The sequence below is a fragment of the Thunnus albacares genome, chromosome 12 (genome assembly GCF_914725855.1).
Source record: "Thunnus albacares chromosome 12, fThuAlb1.1, whole genome shotgun sequence".
NCBI lineage: Eukaryota > Metazoa > Chordata > Actinopteri > Scombriformes > Scombridae > Thunnus > Thunnus albacares.
Genome location: NC_058117.1, coordinates 10,868,662 through 10,887,923, shown reverse-complemented (window position 1 = coordinate 10,887,923; position 19,262 = coordinate 10,868,662). Strand labels below are relative to the sequence as shown.

Below are 19,262 nucleotides of genomic sequence, written 5' to 3'. Positions count from 1 at the left end.
GGTGCGCAGTGAGCAGGGGTCTGTAGTGTGTCCCAGCTCCTTCCTCCACTCCTCTCTGTCCATCATTCAGGCTGGATAGCAGGTGAATCAGTCTGCTGAAGAAGCCAGAGCAGAACTGAGCAAACACCCATAAGTGTGTGCACAGTGCGCGCATTCATCACTCATGTGTGTCTCACCATGCTTGTACTCTGTGTGTGCTCCTAGTGGAATGGCAAACGGAATGTAGTGAAACACATTTACGACACTGTGAGTGTAAACAGTAAAAGACAGATGTCACTCGGCGGATTCTTCCACTGGAACACTTTTCCAGAAACGCTCCGTGACCGTCCTGTATGATCCCCGTCTATATAATCCCCCACCCCCCACCCCCCCACACTTCTATCTCCCTCCTCCTCCTCGCTGAGGAACAAAAAGACATCTGAGCTATGTGGATGGGGAAGAAAAATCACAGCACTTTGAACAGCGGCCACCGCGCTCCAGTTTCACATAGTCTCTGACAGGCGGAGCGGCGCGCTGTTTTTACGCATAGCCTCCAGTCCTGCGGGGCATTGTAGACATTGTTTAGTAGCTGTGTAGTAGACTCCTGAGAAGATACTGGAGCGACAGAGGCTCTGATAACCGGATACCTGAGTCCCAAGTAAGAGAGAGTTTTTAGAAAGCAAGTCAGGCACATTTGGAGACGCTGCGTAAAGGCGTGACGCATGGACTTTTCACTTTCACGAAAGATATTTTGACAGACAGGACAGCGTTTTTTTTTTCCAATTTGAACCTCACATTCAGATCTGCTCAAGACCAACTGACACACTAAAGAAGAAAACAAAGATATTTCCTGCGATTTCGTCCTTCATCAGGGGGGCGCGCAGAGAGTCTCCTTGGAGGTTTTGATATTGTCTCGACCTTGACTTCTTCTTTAAAGAGACGCAGAACATGTTGTGAGAAATTTCCCGCGGTGTTATTTACTCATTATCCACACGAGCTGTTTGGAGGCAAGACTGAACAGGTTGTTGGAGGTAAGGAGACGGGGAGTCGTGCCTGAAAAACTGGCTTCATTTCATTAAGCGATGGTTGGACATGAGTCAGCGGAGACGAGTAGCAAATTGAAGTGTAAAATTTTCTTTTTACACTTCTGTTTGTCTGTCCTCTCCCGCCCACTGTTTGTTTATCTCACCACAAACAATCTCCTACCTAATTAGATTTAATATGGGCTTTAGCTTGCGTGCGCCAGGCGGTTGTAAAGTTTATTTTCACTGTCCCGGGTAGCTTTCCGTCTGCAAAATGTCCATCCTAACAACTCATTTGGTCTCAGATTCCGACCTAAAATACGCATTTCTTTAAACAACTGAAATGCTATTGACATAACTCCAAAAAAGAGTGGGACTTGTTTCAAGATTTTTCTAGAAACAAGTGTCTTGAAACAAGACAGGAGGTGGCAGATGAAGAAAATTAGGCTTGTTCCATTTCATAAAGAGGCAGTTGATTTTATAAAACACTTGATTTGGGAAATTGATTTTTAAAAAATGAATAAATTTAAAAAAAAAAACGTGAGAAACATTCGCATCCAGTAGTGATATTTCACCCAAACTTAAAGACCCTTTATAAACCTTGACAACATTTTGGAAGCTCGCAGGTTAACTGTCTTATATCCACTAACCACCTTCTCTGTTCTTGTTCAGGGTGCTGAGACTCTGCAAGGAGCGGTGACAGGAGACCGGCCAGAGAAAAGGATTTTGGCCGCGCAAACACGAGGAGGAGGCGCCTCTCGCGTTGAAGCAGCGCCGCTTTTAGATGGATTCTTCATGTTTGCTTCAGCCTCACAGGGGACAGCCTGCTCTCAAGAGTTGCACGCTGTGACAATCAGGCGAAAAACATGACACATTGCAGCGTATGGATAGCCAAAAACATGACCTGCACCCAGCGTGGGACAAGCGTCTTTCCTGTCCTCTCTGGTGCGCACTTGGAGCAGAGTGTGCACAGGACAGCTGGTAAGATTCTTTAAGGATGTCTTTATAGTGATTTGATCAACTACAGTGAGAAATGTCAAAGTTTTCCTGAAGAATATTGTTGAATATCACTAGATTTTCCCTCTGTAATGTTGCTGTGATGTCATTTGTCAGAGCTCTTGTCTTTCTGTTTGCTGTGACAACACTGGAGTGGCTGTTTGATTTCTTTACACATCAGTGGCTTTTTCTGAGCTCCAAACCTCCCTGCTCGCACCTGCCAGCTGTTTCAGACTCCTCTCACTCTCGGGGTCACTGTGACCTGGACTTAAGTATTTTGGACTTAATTCAGTGTTTATTGGAAGTGTTCCTGAAACGCCCTCTGGGAGGAGGATGGTGAAGGTGTTTGTTTTTTGTGTTTATGAAGCGAAGTTTTTTGACTTGTGGTCTGAAGGTGCGAGAAGATGATTCTGAAATGGGGAGAAATATAAGTCGGAGTGTGATAGTGTGTGTGTGTGTGTGTGTGTGTGTGTGTGTGTGTGTGTGTGTGTGTGTGTGTGTGTGTGTGTGTGTTTTCTTCTGGCTGGCAAGGAAACGGTGGCAGTCAGGAAGTCTTCCAGTGTGACCCTCTTCTGTGGTGGGCTGCAAATCTAAATATCAAAGTGCTGGTCATACACACACACACACACACACACACACACACACACACACACACACACACACACACACACACACAGCTGCATCCATTTCCCTCCTCTCTGGTACCTCTGAGGGGATCTGGGGCAGATGAAGTCTTTAAGCTTCAGGTGTTTTGACGTGCTGGAAGTCAAGCAAGTTTCTTTTCAGTCTCAGATGAAACTATTTTGATCTCATCAGTAGTGATCCTATTTTAAGTGTTTTCGCAGCTTCAAGACTGGATTTTTATCTTCATCACACTTACGGTTTCAGTTTGTGGAACTTTCCATCCCAAACTGTGCATTCTGTCAGGATTCATCCACTTAAAGATGAAGAAACAACATGATGCCTCACTGACTCACACGTTCGTAGATGAACTTTCATACTTAGTGCCTGACTCAATGACCCACTGACTCACACACTCAGAACACAGGCAAGGTTTAGTTAGAGGACTGATGTCCAGAGTTGAATCCTGCTTTGATGTTTCATCTTTTTTCTTTTCCTCAGCATGAGTGTGCAAGAGCTTTGAGACATGTCGCACATCCCAAGCTGGCATCCCCCCACTAAATGCCTGTAAAAAAAAAAAAATGTCATGAAACAACCTTTTCTTCACTCGTGTCTCTGAAAATCTCAGGTTCGTTCTCAGGCTGAACATGAGAGCATCGCCTCTGCTTCAGGCATCTCACACTCCCCCGTCACGCTGCCATAGCTTTCACTTCCTGTAGTCAAAGGTTACGGGGTCAGCGGCCCTGTCGAGGGTCAGGTACGGCGGGGCTGGCGTGCTCTCTTTACCAGCAGCCTCCTGATGTGTGGTCTGGTTTGTTTTAACTGGCATGCAGCTTTACGAGAGCCAGCGAGCCGTTTGTTGGTGTTAGGGGTTTAACTCTTCTTTTGCTCTCGTACTGTTCTGTGCTGCTCCTCAGGCTCGCAGAGAGTCAGTTCAACACTTGTAATAAAAACGACAAAATAAGTTCTTGTTATTGCCACTCATTTATATAGAAGGATCCCCACAAATGTATTTTGGAGCCATTGTGGCTCCGAACAGGCTGTAACACAGTTTGTCCTCCTCTCACAGTTGTCCTCATTACTCACTGAGCTTTCAGTTGCAGAACCTGATGCTTTACTTCCAAAGATAACTTAAATTTTTTCCATTTCAAGACTCATGTTGTGGGTAAAGAACCTAATTTTTTGTAACTCTAGAAAGAAGCCAAGAAAAACATAAGAATCTACCTCAACTTACAGCCAGGGGAAATGAATTGGAAAAAGCTGAAAGGAAGAATAAATTCATCTACTTTTGGAGCTTAATAAATATTCCAAAATGTTTAAAAAAAATGTTCATGGCCATATAAGGTAGTTTCATGCTGACCTTGTCTTCATTTAACTAGACTCACTATAAGGCTTAGATTCCTTAACTTGATCAATCATGAGCACAAAATCTGAATAAACCTTTTTCAGGAGTGACATTTGCACATCTCAGTAGGAAATGAACAGGTGTAATTAATAAAATTAATGATTGCTGGATTCCATTTAGCTGCTTCAGTTTCAGGGTCCTGGTGTTGTGCATGCTGACTCACCGTCACATTGTCATGGCTACTGGTACACTTGAATGGAATGTGATAAAAAAAAAAAAAAAGAGTTTAATGTTGCCTCAGTGCCCTAGTTTCAGCACAGCTAAGAACATACTAAATTCATCCATATAATTAGAAATAACATTTCTGCAATATGGAAGCTATGTGGAAAAAAATGTTTAGCTGTGTTCAGAAAACAACATATAGACTTAATAAAATTAACATTTGCTCCTCACTTCTCCGTTTTCACAGCATAGTTTTTATTTCTGCTCACCTTGTTCTTCCATTAACCAAATTCGCTATAATGCTTGGATTTCTTAATCTGATAAGGCATCATGTCCAACAGTAAGCTCAAACAATCTATATATTGTTACGGCTCATTAAATCATCCAATGAAGTCCAAAGTCTTGTAATGTAACTTTAATGGTTTCATAAAAGTTACTCTGCAGAGCAACTTCTCTGACAGTGAGCTGCAGTGGAGGGAAAGTAACAAAAAGGGGAATTCGGCACTAAAAAGACTGTAACGTTGAAAGATATTGACTTGATATTGACTAATTTTGATAGCTGACACTTCATATTAACTTTAATTAACTTTTAAACACATTTTTACACAGAAGGAGGACCATCACTTACATTGGAAGCACATTTAGAAACAATATTTTCTTGGCCTGTATGAACAGGAGGAATGATTACAGCAAGAAAAAAACTACTTCAATGTTCATCTGGGCGCCTGAACATTGTTTTAAGACAGACTTGAAAAATTGTGAACCTATCCTTTAATACAAAGGATGAACTGTACAAACTGCTTAGAAGGCACAAAACTATGGAGAACATAAAGAGCATCATTAGAGAGAGTGACGGTTCGATTCTACAGGCAACAGATTCAGGCTTTTTGCTCCCTCTATAGCAATAATGCAATTAAATATTTAACCATTAAAGTGGTGTACATCATCAGATTAGTGCACATCAGTTGTTAAAAGATGGATGTGTGTCTCATCTTCAGCTGGGTCTCAGCCTCAACGTGTAACGTTACTCTGGTTGTTTTGCCCCGGCGCTAATGGAGAGAGTGCAGTGAGAGAGATTGATTATGCAACCTGAAGTGCCACAGGGCAACTTCAATCTGGAAGTGCTTAGAGTACGCAGCGAACCACAGTGATTCCTTCAGGGCAAATTGAAGGAGGCATGATCTGACAACAAGGAATTTCAATTTGTTAGATGTATTCTTTCAGACAAATGCTTCCCATGCTACTTCTGTTCTTTGGGTGCCTTGCTTTCGTAGCAGCAGACAATCTTGTGTAAGTATGCCAGGGGAATTATTTCTTTCTCTGATCTTGAATTGTTTTGTTGTTGTTGAGCACTTTGGCTTCTTCAAGTTCAAACAACTTAAATTATTTAGAACAAAGCAGCAGTTCATACTTGTGGAGCCGCTGATGAAACATAAAGCTAACTCCTGTCCTTATCGTAAAATCTCCCTCCTTAAACTAACAACTTTTTCTCAAAATGCACAAGAATGTTAACTAGCCCAGTGCAGTGTTTGTGTCTGTGAGAGTTTTTTTTGATACAATAAGCTGTATTCTTCTGAAATTAGCAGGTCAGATTCATTAATCATAGCGTCTGAGGGCTGCTTTGAACTATCAGGCCAGGTCATTAAACCCAGCCTGTCTGGGGCGCAAGCGGGCGACACGGAAACACTTTGGAGAGCGCTGGTTCACTCAGACACAAGACACGCTAATAATGACCAGTGTGTGTGTGTGTGTGTGTGTGTGTGTGTGTGTGTGTCAGTCACTGATGGCCACTTTTCTGAGTGCTACTCTCGGGCTCAGTGTGGGCTTAATTTGGAGAAATAACAACATGAAATGGGAGCAAGAAAAGGTCGCAAGGGTGGGAGACTGGATTTCAGAGTGTGTGTGTGTGTGTGTGTTTGTGTGTGTGTGTGTGTGTGTGTGTATGTTTGCTATCTTTTCCTCTTCGTCCCTCTCCATTCTTTCCTTCTGCCCCCTTTGCGGCCTTTTCAGCGCCGCCGTCCTTACAAACAACGGAAAATGAAATCCTACCCTCTGATCACCGCTCCAACACCGCTAAAATGTGTTCCCATTTAAGGTGAGGCTAACCCAACCGCTCTCTGTGTGGCTTCCTTTTAAAACCAACTTAATCAGGCAGGAATTTGGGTTATTAGGGTCAGGGACACAGGGAAACTGCCTCAGTGAGAAACGAGGTGAAGGAGAGCGAGACGGTGAGGACGCAGATGTGTCGCATCAGGAGGCCATCTTTATCTCAGCGCTCATGGGAGAAAAAAAAGGCCCAGCTCAGCGGATGATGGTGTCCCGTCCAATTTATCTGATTGGATCACAAGACACATATAAGTCTGTTGCATTGTGGGTCTCTGTGTGGGTAATTAGCACTAACTGCACATTAGCTAAACTTTCCAGTGACCCTGCACGCTTAATCTTGTAGAGGCCGTTGTACATCATGGACATTACAGCTGATGTGGAAAATCCTACAGCAGGATCATTATAGCTCCTTACCGTACCAGAAACCCTTTCCTGTCCATGTTTTACAGTTTCTACCATTGTTTCAGTTTTCTGGTTGTGTACTCTAAACCAGTTTAAAGATGCTTTTTTTGATTTCATTTTACACTGTTTTAATGCTAGATGTTTATGTTAAATATAGTTTAAGTTCCAAAACATGAAGTGAACGTATGTAAAAATGCTACCTGAAAGTCGAAAGCCCTGCAGCCTTCTGTGAACGCTTCATTTACGGTTACCTCTACTTCCTCCTCAAAGTGACATCAGATCGTTCTGTAGTCTTCGTTACTAAGGGTGTTGCTAACGTTGTTCCATGGGTTGTTTGTGTTGTCTACTTGCATATTTTGGATTGGATTTGAACATGTATTTGAAAAGTTTCTGAGTTTTTTTTTTTTGTTGATTTTGAGTAAAGAACAAGACAAAGAATTTAAATCCTGCTACTGTTTGCTGATGTAGCCTCCGTAGCCAGAGAAAGTCTCCCGAAGAGCAGCTTCCCGGGAGCTGACCAATCAGAACAGAGTGGGCTCATTGGGTAGGGGGGCCTTAAAGAGACAGGAGCTAAAACATTCCAGGATAAAAATATAGACCTGGAAACGTGCACGATACATTCCTTTTATGCAACTGATGCACTGTTATGCAACTATAGTTTAATGATGTTTGATAGTGATGTTATTGATAGACTGACAGCAACAGTCGCATATTATGAGAGAAGGAGTTGGCAGAATGCCCTCCCACAACAATTACAGTGATTAGCTCACTGGAAACATCAAGGGAGTGTCTGAGACATCTATGCAACTAAATAAACATAATACAACATAATATACATATATATTTCAGGACTGATATTCATTCCTCTTTACTTGATATTGTTAGAGACTGCTGTCATTTTGTAATGCTCTCTTGGTTGCCAAATGCCCCATACTATCTGTTAGTTTCCTCTGCTGTGAGCTCTATTACAGTGATGATGCTTCACAGTGAGAACATGTTTCCATTAGTGGAGCCAGGTGGCTTTAGTGGCAGCTCTTTCTGTCTTAATAATGCCATCAGGGTTGCAGCTCCAGGTTAATGTGCTGGTCACGGATGACACTTTTATGTACTCTTTTATGTATGTGCTTGTTGTGACCCACTGATCTTGGCTCTTTGATGACCTGCAGTAACTCTCCACAGCACCTTTGGCAGCTTGAACCTGCGTGTGTGAGGGTGTTAATCCAGAACTGTTACACTTCAAACACATTTTTCTCTGTGGAAATTGCTTCATTTATCCCATGGAAGAACCATTAGACACCTTTGTCTGGAGCTCTTCTCTTTGGTATGGAGAGAAAGCTGCAGGGTCAATGAGGTAAATCACTAATCACTCAGGTTTATCATCAGGCAACCAATAAGTTTACCTCTAATAGGTACTTCTAATGAGATCCAGGTTGTATTGTCTAACCCTACAGGCAAAGCTTGAAAGAGGTACTGTTCCCCATAATTGGCGACTAGTTAACCCTTCACAAGCAGATAATCAGCAAGATAATCATCATAATAATATGTACAAAGCACCTTAAAGCTGCTCTAATCAATATTTTTATATTAGCACTGGATCATATGACTAGATGTAATGTGAAAGGTGTTGTTTGTAGTGATGAACCCCATTATCACCAAACTCTGCTCTATGGAGCACTTTAGCATCTTTCAGCTCATCGTTTTGGTTTAACAGCCTACAACTTTCCTGTTTTGGATCCCTCTCCACTGCTGCTGCACTCAGCCACGTTTTCAGCAAAAAAGCTAAAATAAACAATAAAAAAAATAAGTTAGCTTCCTGCTCAGCACCAAGCGGCAGAAAGACACAGTTAGCGACTAACTGGTGAACATAGTGGAGTATTTAGTAGCTAAAGAGCCAGGTATTTTCCTCAGGAGTTGGTGGAAACCAAAAACAGAGTCCAAAGGAGTGAATACTGGCCAGAAACGTGACTTCAAAGGAATGATAATGTTTCTCTGTGTCTGCTGGACGTGTAAATAAGCAACTGTTTGCTAGCATGTAAGCCATAGCTCCAAGGTGATATAAGATGAATCTAATGATGCAAATGATTAAGGGTTCAGACTTGTTCCCAGCTACATGAAAAACAGTACAACTATTTATATATGCTTATTTTTGATTAATTGGTTAGTCTATCAAATGTAAGATAGTGGAAAATGCCAATAACAACCTCCCGAAGCCCAAGGTGACATCTTCACATTGCTTGTTTTGCTCAACCCAACAGTCGATGAAATATTCAATTTAAATGTTATTCACTGTGACCCAAAACAGAGGAAGACATGTGAGAAACTGAAACTAGCAAATGTCACGTATCTTAGCTCCATAAATAACATAAATTATCAATTGATTATTATTGTTGATGAGTAATTTTAATTTTCAATCAACCGTCTAGTCAGTTATTCAATTATTTTTGTTGGCACTAATAAATTGGTGAATAAACTGTCTTGTGGTTTTTGGAGAAAGATTGGAGTCAAACCCGGTTCATGTTAATCACCGTCACGCTCGCTGCTCCTGAAAGATTTCTCTCAGCTAACCGGTGTTTCCCTCCCCACGTTTCTCTCTCACACTTTACTTTCTGTTACTGGCCTGAAAGATTCTCAAACACCTACAGCTCAGATGTTGTCAGTCAGTTAATAAAACCTCTTGGTGGGAGAAACGCAACGAGGAGTGAGGTCATACAGATTCCCTCCACTCTTCACCATCCTCCTCCAGGCTCTGTATTGTCCACACCTCTGATTACCCTGGCCCCCTCTGTGCTTGAGTTTATGTGTGGGAGAGAAACTGACAAAGATAGGGTGTGTATGTGTGTGTTTGTGGCTGAAAAATGACCAAAAATGAGTAAAAGGAAGGAGAATAAAAGGGATAACAGACAGAAAGAGTGAGGCGGTGTGTGCACACATGTGTGTGTATTTCACGGGAGGGGGTATGGGTGGGGGGCCTACCTACCGATCTGAACCGAGGCATGGGATCTGCTATCTGTTTCTCATTTTGGCGGCGCTCTGTGGTTTTCCAGCAGTGACAGGCCTCAGAGTGGAAACTGGCACTAACGAGCAATTACATCCTGCCTGCCTGCCAGGGATTATGGGATTACAAACTGACTGGCTTTCAGTCTGCGCTCTTTTTCTGCACTCTCATTTGGCCATTCCCTCGCTTCCCTGTGTTCACCTTATCTCTGCTTTTAGACTTCTCCCATTTAGTGGTCTAATTATCTTTTTCTCTGGGAAAAAAAAACATTCTCCTTTTTAATTCCCCTTACTCTTCACCTTTTTCTCCTTGTGATTTTTTCACCCCAATATTTGTTATCTTATCGCTCCTCCTCTAGCTTTTCTGACTGTGACTTTGTGGCTGCCTTGAATAGTTAAGACATGCTGTCATTATTTGCAGAAGAGTGAAATTGGTTTAGTCAGAAAGGAGAAGAAAGAACATTAAACAAGAAAAAAATACATTTAATGTGTATGAAGCATTAAATGAAGCATAATTAAAATGAATAGGTATGTATTTATTTACATTATTGCCTAATCTGACAATTATTTTCTTGATTAATCCATTTATAGACACTTTGTCTATAAAAGTTCAGAAAATGGTATAAAATGCTCTTTATCATTTCCCATGGTCTAAGATAACATCTTCAAATGTTTTGTTTTGTCTGACCATGAATCCAAAACTGAAAGATATTATGTTTACTATCATGTAAAACAAAGAAAGCCATCAAATTCTCCCATCTGAGCAGCTGAAACCAGCAAATGTTTGGCATTTTTACTTAAAAATGAAAATGGTTTGATTATAAAAATAGTTGCAGATCGCTCTACAGAATAACATGACTACTAGACATTAAAGTCTAAGAAAATCTGTTGTGATTTCACAATCCATCCTCAGACTAATTTCAGTTCAGATAAAGATAAAACAAACAATCACGTCAGATTGTGAATGCTTGGCGTTACACCCTGAAGCCAAGAACTGTCATTAGAACGCCACAAGCAAGATTAGAGGAAAAACAAGTTCTCACATTGCTCTGGATACATGTATGCAGAGCTGTGGGGCACGTGCATGTATAGCAGATATCATTGTGCTGCGTTTTGTGGGACTTCTACAGATTTCTCAGTGTCTGGTAGTGATCAGACGGCTCTCCTGGTGTTCTGCCTCTCTCTCCCGCATCTCCTCTTACACCGCAGGTGTCTTTTATTGAGCCGGCGGTGATTTACTGTACCCTGTTTTCCTCTTCGCTCCTGCAATCAGGCACTGCAGTAGTGACAGGTTAAAGCTGGAGGTCAGAACATTTCGCGTACATGCATGCGCGCACAGCAGAGAACAATATTGTGTCTCTAATAGGAGGTCATTATCAGAGAAGTTTGGCTTTTAGAGAGAGGTGAAACACCAGAGAGCTCAGAGCTTTCTTTTTTTTTTACTACGTGAGAGGTTTATAGAGGCTCTGTGGGCAAACCCCGGGTCTGACGATGTAATAGTATACAGTAGGCACCAAGATCACTAATAAGAAACATATTTATGTTATGTTGCCCTGCTTCTTTCCTTAGGAAACACGTGTAGCAATAATAATAGAAGTCTGAATAACATCTTTAAATGAATTAACTTATTGATTTATTGTATTACTTCTGCTTCTGTACAAAGGCAGAGAAAGACAGTGATGTTGGCTAAAAAGGAAGTTTGCTTTTATACAAATATGTAACAGATTTAAAAGCTGTAAAACCTTTATTTTATGTCTTTAAGGCTGATTATCAATAACTGTAACAGACTTTACATAAAACCTAAAAAAAACATTCAGGGAAAACGCAGGATTTACAAACATGCTTTTGTTTCTCTTCAGCTTTTTTTGTCGATTTGAACAACTGAAGTTATGTATTAAATTATTCTGCAATTAACAAACAAACAAATATGTATTTTAAGGCTGCTTAACCACATCAAATCACATGAATTCCCCCAAGTTAGAGTCAGACACCGCAGAGACGGCAGTTATTGCTACTCTGCTAAGCTAGGCTAATCTTTTAGCAGGTAGTTTATCTGGTGTAACTTTTTTATCTACATTATGATTATATTCAGCTACTGACTTATTTATGTGGCATAAAACTCACTTACTAAAGTGTTGGATCCTCTAAATGTATTTTTCCAACTGCAGGAAACAGAAAAATGTGGGTAAATTAGCGTTCGCTGAGGCTATCTCACCAGCTAGTCTTAACTAACCAGATTGCAGCCACTGCAGTTTGGATTTTACCCCTGTTTTCTACTTCATGCACATTTTTTCCCACCAGAAACCACATTTCTGTGGCGTAATAATTTTTATATGGTAAAACAATTACTGTGTTTTGGCTTTGTAGGGCAGGATAGTCAGAAGTTTAAACTGTAAGTTGAAGGACCAAATGCTGGTAATGATGAATAAAAACTCTAATTTCCCTAATTTAGTGCATACTGCTCCTCAGTGAAAAAATTCAGTAAACTAATTTTACTTTTGTGGTGGCTGCCTTTGTTTTAAAGGTAATTCCCCACTCCTACTTTATAAATACCCTCAAAACAAAATCCACCTATATCCTCTCCAAGCACTTAAACAGTATTTGGAATAACAACGCACAGAAGAACAAGCTCTGGAAATAGTAGCTGGCTCCATCTTTATGGGTTATCTTTGCTTAGGGAGGGCTTCCCCTGCTGCAGACATCCAGCCTGATGTACAAACCAAAGGCTTTAATCAGCCACACAAGGAAGAAACACATGCTCTGCTCTCTAAACACACATAGAAACACACATGAACTTTGTTGGATTTGAAACTGTACATACACACATGCCATCAGCAGGCTTGTGTCAGTCTGGAGGTCTTCAGGACCAGTGTCCCGCTCCTCCTCTTCCTCCTCTCTCCACCCCTCAACTCCCCCACCCACCTCATCCCTGAAAAGGCTGGAGGCGTCAAGCTGTAAACAGCTTCAGAGTGCTGGGGTGAAATGAACCAGCAGACAGGCCCACGTAGACTCCCCGCTCGCTGATCTAAAAGGAGCTAAACACTCCCAGCTGTGGCATTAGGGACTCAGAATGGCACCTCTCCCGAGACCCAGTGAAGATCTGTGGAGCAAGGCCTGCATGCTGCATCCCCTTACGTCCCGTCTCGCGCTGCTGTCAGGTTTTAAATCAGCTTGGAGACAGAGGGAGATGGAGGGCCGAGGAGTCAGCACAGTTTGGTTTTAGGTTGCAGCCGTGGCGTGTACTCTGTCTGTCTGTCTGAATTATGCTCACTTTGTCTCTTTGTCCCTCTCTCACCCCTCAGTGTCTGTAACTTCACTTTGCAGCCTTTTCTTTCCAGTGGATCACTACAGCTGGACCATGCAGGATTGCATAAATGCATCAACTGCTCTTATCGTGACCTGTGATCCGTAACGCTTTGTCAGTCTTCCATCTCGCTGCACAGACAGAACTGCTGGGATTGTTTTTGACTTTTAAATAAACATGGTACACTACATATCAGTGAAATCTACCAAATACATGAACAGTACATGCTTGAATACGTTACTATGGGCGTATGGTCTTGCTGTAGTTCAGTGCCAAAGTTATGCAAAGCATTGCAGAGATGACAGATGTGGTTTTCAGAGATGTTGGGTGTATCTGTAGACATAATGTTGTTACACAAATCTGTTGTTCGTGTCACACTTAAACAGATTATTGCTGATAGCTAAATCTTAAACAAGCTGTCTTTTAAAGATTTGTGCACTGATTTGGCTTCTGTGAGACTTTGTGGGAGGGCCTGCTTGGAGTGACACCAGCAATAGAGTAATCACCTTTGTTTTGAGTATTGACTTTGGAACAATCAGAAGTCTCTGGTCTGAAAACCAGAGGCTCCTCCCAGTGGTCAGACGGTACAACAACTCTTGAAATTATAATTATTAAGTTAATCAAGAGCAATTTTGATCATTGTCATTTATCAGGCAAAAATGACAAACGTTTCCTGGTTCCAGCTTCTCAAATGTGAGGATCTGCTGCTTTCCTCTGTTTTATATGTAAGTTATCAACACACATACAGTAGTGAACTGTGCCAAAAGTTGGGTGAGCATTTACCTGGTGTTAATGTTAAATGTTTTGACCTATCATCGGGCCCTGCAGTGTCTGTATTTGAGTGTAAGATTGCAGGAAAGTCTATGGGGTCATCAGGGGGGCATCCTCTCAAGAACTGGTGTTTTGTTGAGTTGGACTCACGACACTGAGAAGGCTCAACAGTGTGTTCAGGCATCACAGAACCACATATTTGACACAGCCCTAAAAAGCAAACTATATTCACTTCTGTCTTTTAGCAACAACCAGCTAACAGTGTCTTAAGCTACCTAGCGTGTTGCCATCACTGGCAGCCTGCTGCTTGACCCTCAATATCATTATTAATATAATATACATGCACAGGAAGCCCTTAAATTGGCTATTATATATATTTTTCATAACAAAAACATCAAATGACCATGTGTAATACCAGAGGTGTCACTAATAGTGGTGAACCTACAGATAATCATCACCCTACTCTGCAGCTGCCCTCTATACGGAGCTTTATAGCAAGTTTCAGCTCATTGTTTAGCTGCCTGGATACAACTTTACTGTTTTGTTTGCTCTCATAGTGTTGTTTTCATCGGCAGTAGACAGCTGTTTTCAGATAAAAAGCTTTATAAAAACACTGTACACTACCTGCTCAGCCACAAACAGCAAACAGACAGAGTTAGCAACTTGCTGGTGAAGAGAGTAGAGCATTTAGCAACTAAAGAGAAAGATATTTCCCTCAGAAGTTGATAGAGACCAAAAACAGAGCTAAAAGAGAGTGAATATTGGACTTACATTCACCAGGTGGACAGAAACATGACTCCAACTGAATGATAATGATGCTCTGCAACTGCTGGATGTGGAAATAAGCAACAGCTTGCTAACAAGTTCAACATATGAACTTAAAAGGTGTGAATATATCAAAGTTATGTTCACAACTTGTTTCGGCTGCCCCCAAGTGGCCAGAAAATCAGTTAATGCAGGTTTAAAATGCTCTGAAAAATGGAAATTTTAACATCTACAGTTCATGAAAACTGTGCAAACTTTTGAGGAGGATCCTGCGATACAGTCAAAAGGTCCAGAACAGCTACTGATTGGCCTTGTGGTGACGTTATTTTGTCAGCTGCTGTTTCCAAGATCAAGAATGAACTTTCAGTCTGACAAAACCATTCATTTCTTCTCATACCCTTTATAATGCTTCTTAATGCCAATAAACTGACGTAACATACACGAGGAACATCTACATTACCTAACACTGAGCATCACTCCCATTTTTGCCGAACATGATGCTCTAATCTCCGCTGAGTTTCACATAATGACATCATGTTACAGGATGGGTGGCACGCTGCAGCCAGTGCAACTTTCCACACTGCACGTACTATATATAAACATCTCCATCCGTGACATCTCTTATCACCTGTCCTGCATCTCTGTGGTTTTTGTCCAGGACCTCCGCGAAGTGCTCTCGCTATGCCTGGTTCCCCCTGCTTGTACCTCTGCCACAGGAATAACCCTGAAGAATGCCTTTGACAAGTAAATCGCAGATGTTGCCTTTTGTTGCCGGACTGAGGCTGTTTGCATGGATGTATGAACTGACAAGCCAACACTAGCCACACTGGCTGGCAGCAAACACTGGTCTTTTACTGAAGCAGCAACAAACACGCCATCCTCATGCATTGAGGACGTGATTTATGTGACACGTCGGCTTGCTCAGGGGCCCACAGGGCTGTTTTTTTTTTTTTTACAGTATCTGGACAATTGTGAATGTATAGACTTCATATTGCCCGCATATTGTGCCTTTAGTTTATGTTACCCTTTTCAAAGAGAGTTCTGGGAGGAGGAAAGTTGACAGAGTGAAGCCTTGTTCTTGTTCTTACATTCCTATCTCTCTCTCTTTCTCTTTCTCTCCAGGTGGGACCCGATGGAGGGTTTGGAGGAAGGATAGAAAAGAGATAACTTCTGTAATGTCAGCAAAGGCCAAGGTTTGTCAGAAACAGACATCACTGCCAAAAGATCACCCTGAAACATTCCTCTTCTTCTTTATCATATTGTTTTTCTTCCTGTTATCTTCTATCTCTTCTTCTACTTTCCTTCTCCTCTTCCACTCCATTCCATTTTTCGCACTATCCTTATTTGCCATCGTCCTCTATGAAATCACCATCTCTGCAAATAACCTCCCCTTATCATTTTTCATTTCAACTCTACAGACCTCTATAAACCAGAGGATGGGTTATGTGTAGGTATAAATTGTTAATGAAATCCATTCCCACCACGCTCAGAAATGAGCTTTCCATAAAACCATGTCAGAGCCGAAGCTTTCATTGCTAAATTATAAGCCAGTGGACAAAGCTCGATCCGAGGTGGAAAGAAAGTTATTTGACTTAAGTATTACTTAAGAGTAAGTGAGATCACTTTTGATGAAAAAGGCTTAAGTAAAAGTAGCTGTATCTCCTTCATACAGCTTTTGGATTTGATGTGCTTGTATGAGTATTATCTCATTATCCTTATCAGTTTTTTTTAATCTGTAAAGCACTTTGTAAACTTGTTTCTGAAAAATGCTACATAAATAAAAGTTATAAGTGTTATTACTTTATATGGTCACCATGAAAGCACCAATACAGCATCCTGACTGTTACTATCTTTTCTTTGTAAGTAAGCTTCTTTATGAAAGAAAAGAGCTCAAAGCAAAAAGCAGAACTCTACGTCGCTCTGTGATTCTTGCCTGACTAGAAGTAGTTGAGTACAATGGGTCATCAAAAATGAAAGAAACAAATATTTAAAAATTAAAGTAATAGTTTGACATTTTGGGAGATATGCTTATTCGCTTTCTTCCCAAGAGTTATATCATGCTAATTAATACGACTCTCATGTCTGTATTCTAAATATAAAGCTATAGATTCAGCAGGTGGATAGCTTAGCTTAGCATAAAGACTGGAAACAAGGGGAAACAGCTAGCCTGTCTGTGTTAAAGGTAAAGGTATCTTTATATTAACAATGGAAAAAATCTCCACGTGTTACGTAAATGGTGTTATTGTTCCCTTTAGCTCTATGGAGTGTTTTAGCATCTTTCAGCTCATTGTTTTGGTTTTACAGCCAGCAACTTTAATGTTATGGTTCACTCTCACCGTCCTCATCAGCTTTGTTTCCAGCTGTGGCAGGAAGCTGTTTCTTTAATTAAAGAAGTCTGTCTCTCATTTGTCCTCTGCCTGCTGTAGGTGCTGCTGTGGGTGCTCCTGTCTCTGTTGCCTCTGGCGGAAGGAGCTCATATGAAAGCTGGCACTGGTGTAGCTGGTGTGGGTGCAGACTCGGGCCCTGCTGTGGGCCTGCTGGGAGGCCAGGAGGAGCGAGAGCTTCCTGTGACACTGCCAGAGTTGGTGGGGGACGAGGAGCAGAAAGATGACAGTGACCCTTACTCTACTTGGCATGCTCTATATGGTACTGAAGCCTTTATGAAAGTGTAATTTACAGAACATCTGCTGTAGTAGACAGTATTAGAGTGGAAAGAGGGCGCGGGTTCAGGGATCTGCTTTGTATCCCAGCCATCAAAATGTATTTCATATGATTTCATGGGGTGTTTTTGGTGTATTTTATTTCTATTCACTTGTCATTCTTCCTGTCCACCACTCCTTTTATTTCCTCTCTTTTTCAGACCCCTTTGTAATGGATGAGGTGGACGACCATCCCAGTAGTCGCTGGGTGGGGCGTTCTCCACGCTCCTCTGACCCCTCAGAACCTCAACCCAAGGGATCACCAAAGAAAAAGAAGAAAAGGAAGAAGAAAGAAAAGGAGGAAGAGGAAGAGACAGGAACTGGAGACAGAAAGGGTAAAGGTAATAAACAGCCGAAGCAGAGCAGCAGGGACTGCCGTGTGGAGAAGAGAGAGATGAAGGTTCGGGACCTAGGACTGGGTTTTGACTCAGATGAGATTGTCCTCTTCAAGTTTTGCGTGGGCTCCTGTCAGTCTTCACGAACAAACTACGACCTGGCACTCAAAGCTCTGCTGGAGAATGGCTCGCTGCCCCGGCGTACCACCCGCAAGGTCAGCAGCCACCCCTGCTGCCGGCCCGACCGGTATGAGCCAGTTTCCTTCATGGATGCTCAGACCACGTGGAGGACCATCCAGTCGTTATCTGCTGCCAGCTGCATGTGTATTGGCTGAAGAAATGAACGAGGGAGAGGGGGACAAAAAGGGAAAGGTCAGCTGTTTCTTGAACAGAAAGGAGGCTCAGTGTGGATGCTACAGTATGTGCGAGAAAGCTGGGGTGCATGGAAGAGCCAGAGAGGGTGCGCTGTAACACACACAGAGCAGAGGAAGTGATGGAGACCACTTGTTCACTTCCTGTTAAGGAGGAAGAGGTCTGGGTGCAGCCGAACAACTGAGGGCAAAGGTCAAAATCAGAGACTGAGGGGGAGGTCGTCAGGGAATCACAGTCTGGATTTATTGTTTGCATCTTCAAAGAGTGAATTGTTTTCAACTGGTACCCAAAGCAGTATACCCCAGACCGGTTATTACTCATAAAATAGACTCTTTATGTGAACAAGACTGTTTTGATTTGGGTGAGACCCGAAGGCTGAAGCTCAAGAGACATAAAGAAAAGACACAGTTAAAGGACTGACACTGTGTTTATATTCTGACTCAGACTAAAAAAACAAAAAAAATGAGACTGATACAATGTTCACTATTATTCACAGTGAAGACAGCTCCTCCCAGAAGTTCAATATCTTTTTTTTTTCCACACAAAAACAGGGACATTACATTTTCTATGTTCAGGTGAACTCAGCCAAATGGATGCCATGCATCTTCATGTATTACTGTATAAAAGTAAAAATATATTTATTTCTGATAAATTATTTATTTATTATAGCTTCATATGAGAGCTGTTTTTACGAACTCTATATTGTAGATGAATATCTATTTATTGCCAAGATTTAGATTTCATGTTGACAGTTATTCTGCTCCCGTACATTGTTTATAAAGGTGCTGATTTTCTTTTTCCGAGCTGTCAAATGCCTCATAAACCTGGATTGAACAGCTGATTCTGAGTGGAACGAGACTGGATGCCATTTATATTTCTGAAATGTGAAAACAAAAACACTATGCCAAAGCTTAAAAACACTTTCTCACATTTCACCCCAGACAGACATTTATTAAAAAACATAAATAACAGGTTTCAGAAACAAATTGACCCACAGTGAAATGATGTGGTGTACTTACAAATACATCTGCTTAAGCGTACCTCACACATTTGAGTCTGACAGCTGATCTCTATTGTTGTGGCTGATACTGAGTCATTTTATCATCTTTTCTGAACTATAATGGAAACAGAAAATCAGTTTTATGTGTCCAGAATGTATCTACAGCAAACAACTGAAACATTTATACTACAGGACCTCAACATTTCTCATCTTAAAGTGGTTGAGTAATTCAGTTACACACTACCAGTATGTCATTTATTATTATTATTATTATTATTATTATTATTATTATTATTATTATTATTATAAATTTATTTTTGTATGGCATT

General features: G+C 41.4%; 1 protein-coding gene across 2 annotated transcripts; it reads left to right on the top strand.

Moving 5' to 3' along the window:
- The first annotated feature begins 479 nt into the window (after positions 1-479).
- LOC122993131 lies at positions 480-19,174 on the top strand. Of its 2 annotated transcripts, XM_044367019.1 has the most exons (5): positions 480-1,010; positions 1,674-1,982; positions 15,650-15,720; positions 16,954-17,173; positions 17,388-19,174. In XM_044367019.1, exons 2-5 carry the CDS (start codon positions 1,868-1,870, stop codon positions 17,894-17,896), a joined length of 915 nt encoding a protein of 304 aa, XP_044222954.1. In that variant the 5' UTR covers positions 480-1,010; positions 1,674-1,867; the 3' UTR covers positions 17,897-19,174. The 2 variants fall into 2 exon arrangements, with proteins under 2 accessions (XP_044222954.1, XP_044222955.1); XM_044367020.1 differs by lacking the exon at positions 480-1,010 and having other exon boundaries at positions 1,219-1,982.
- Positions 19,175-19,262: the final 88 nt, after the last annotated feature.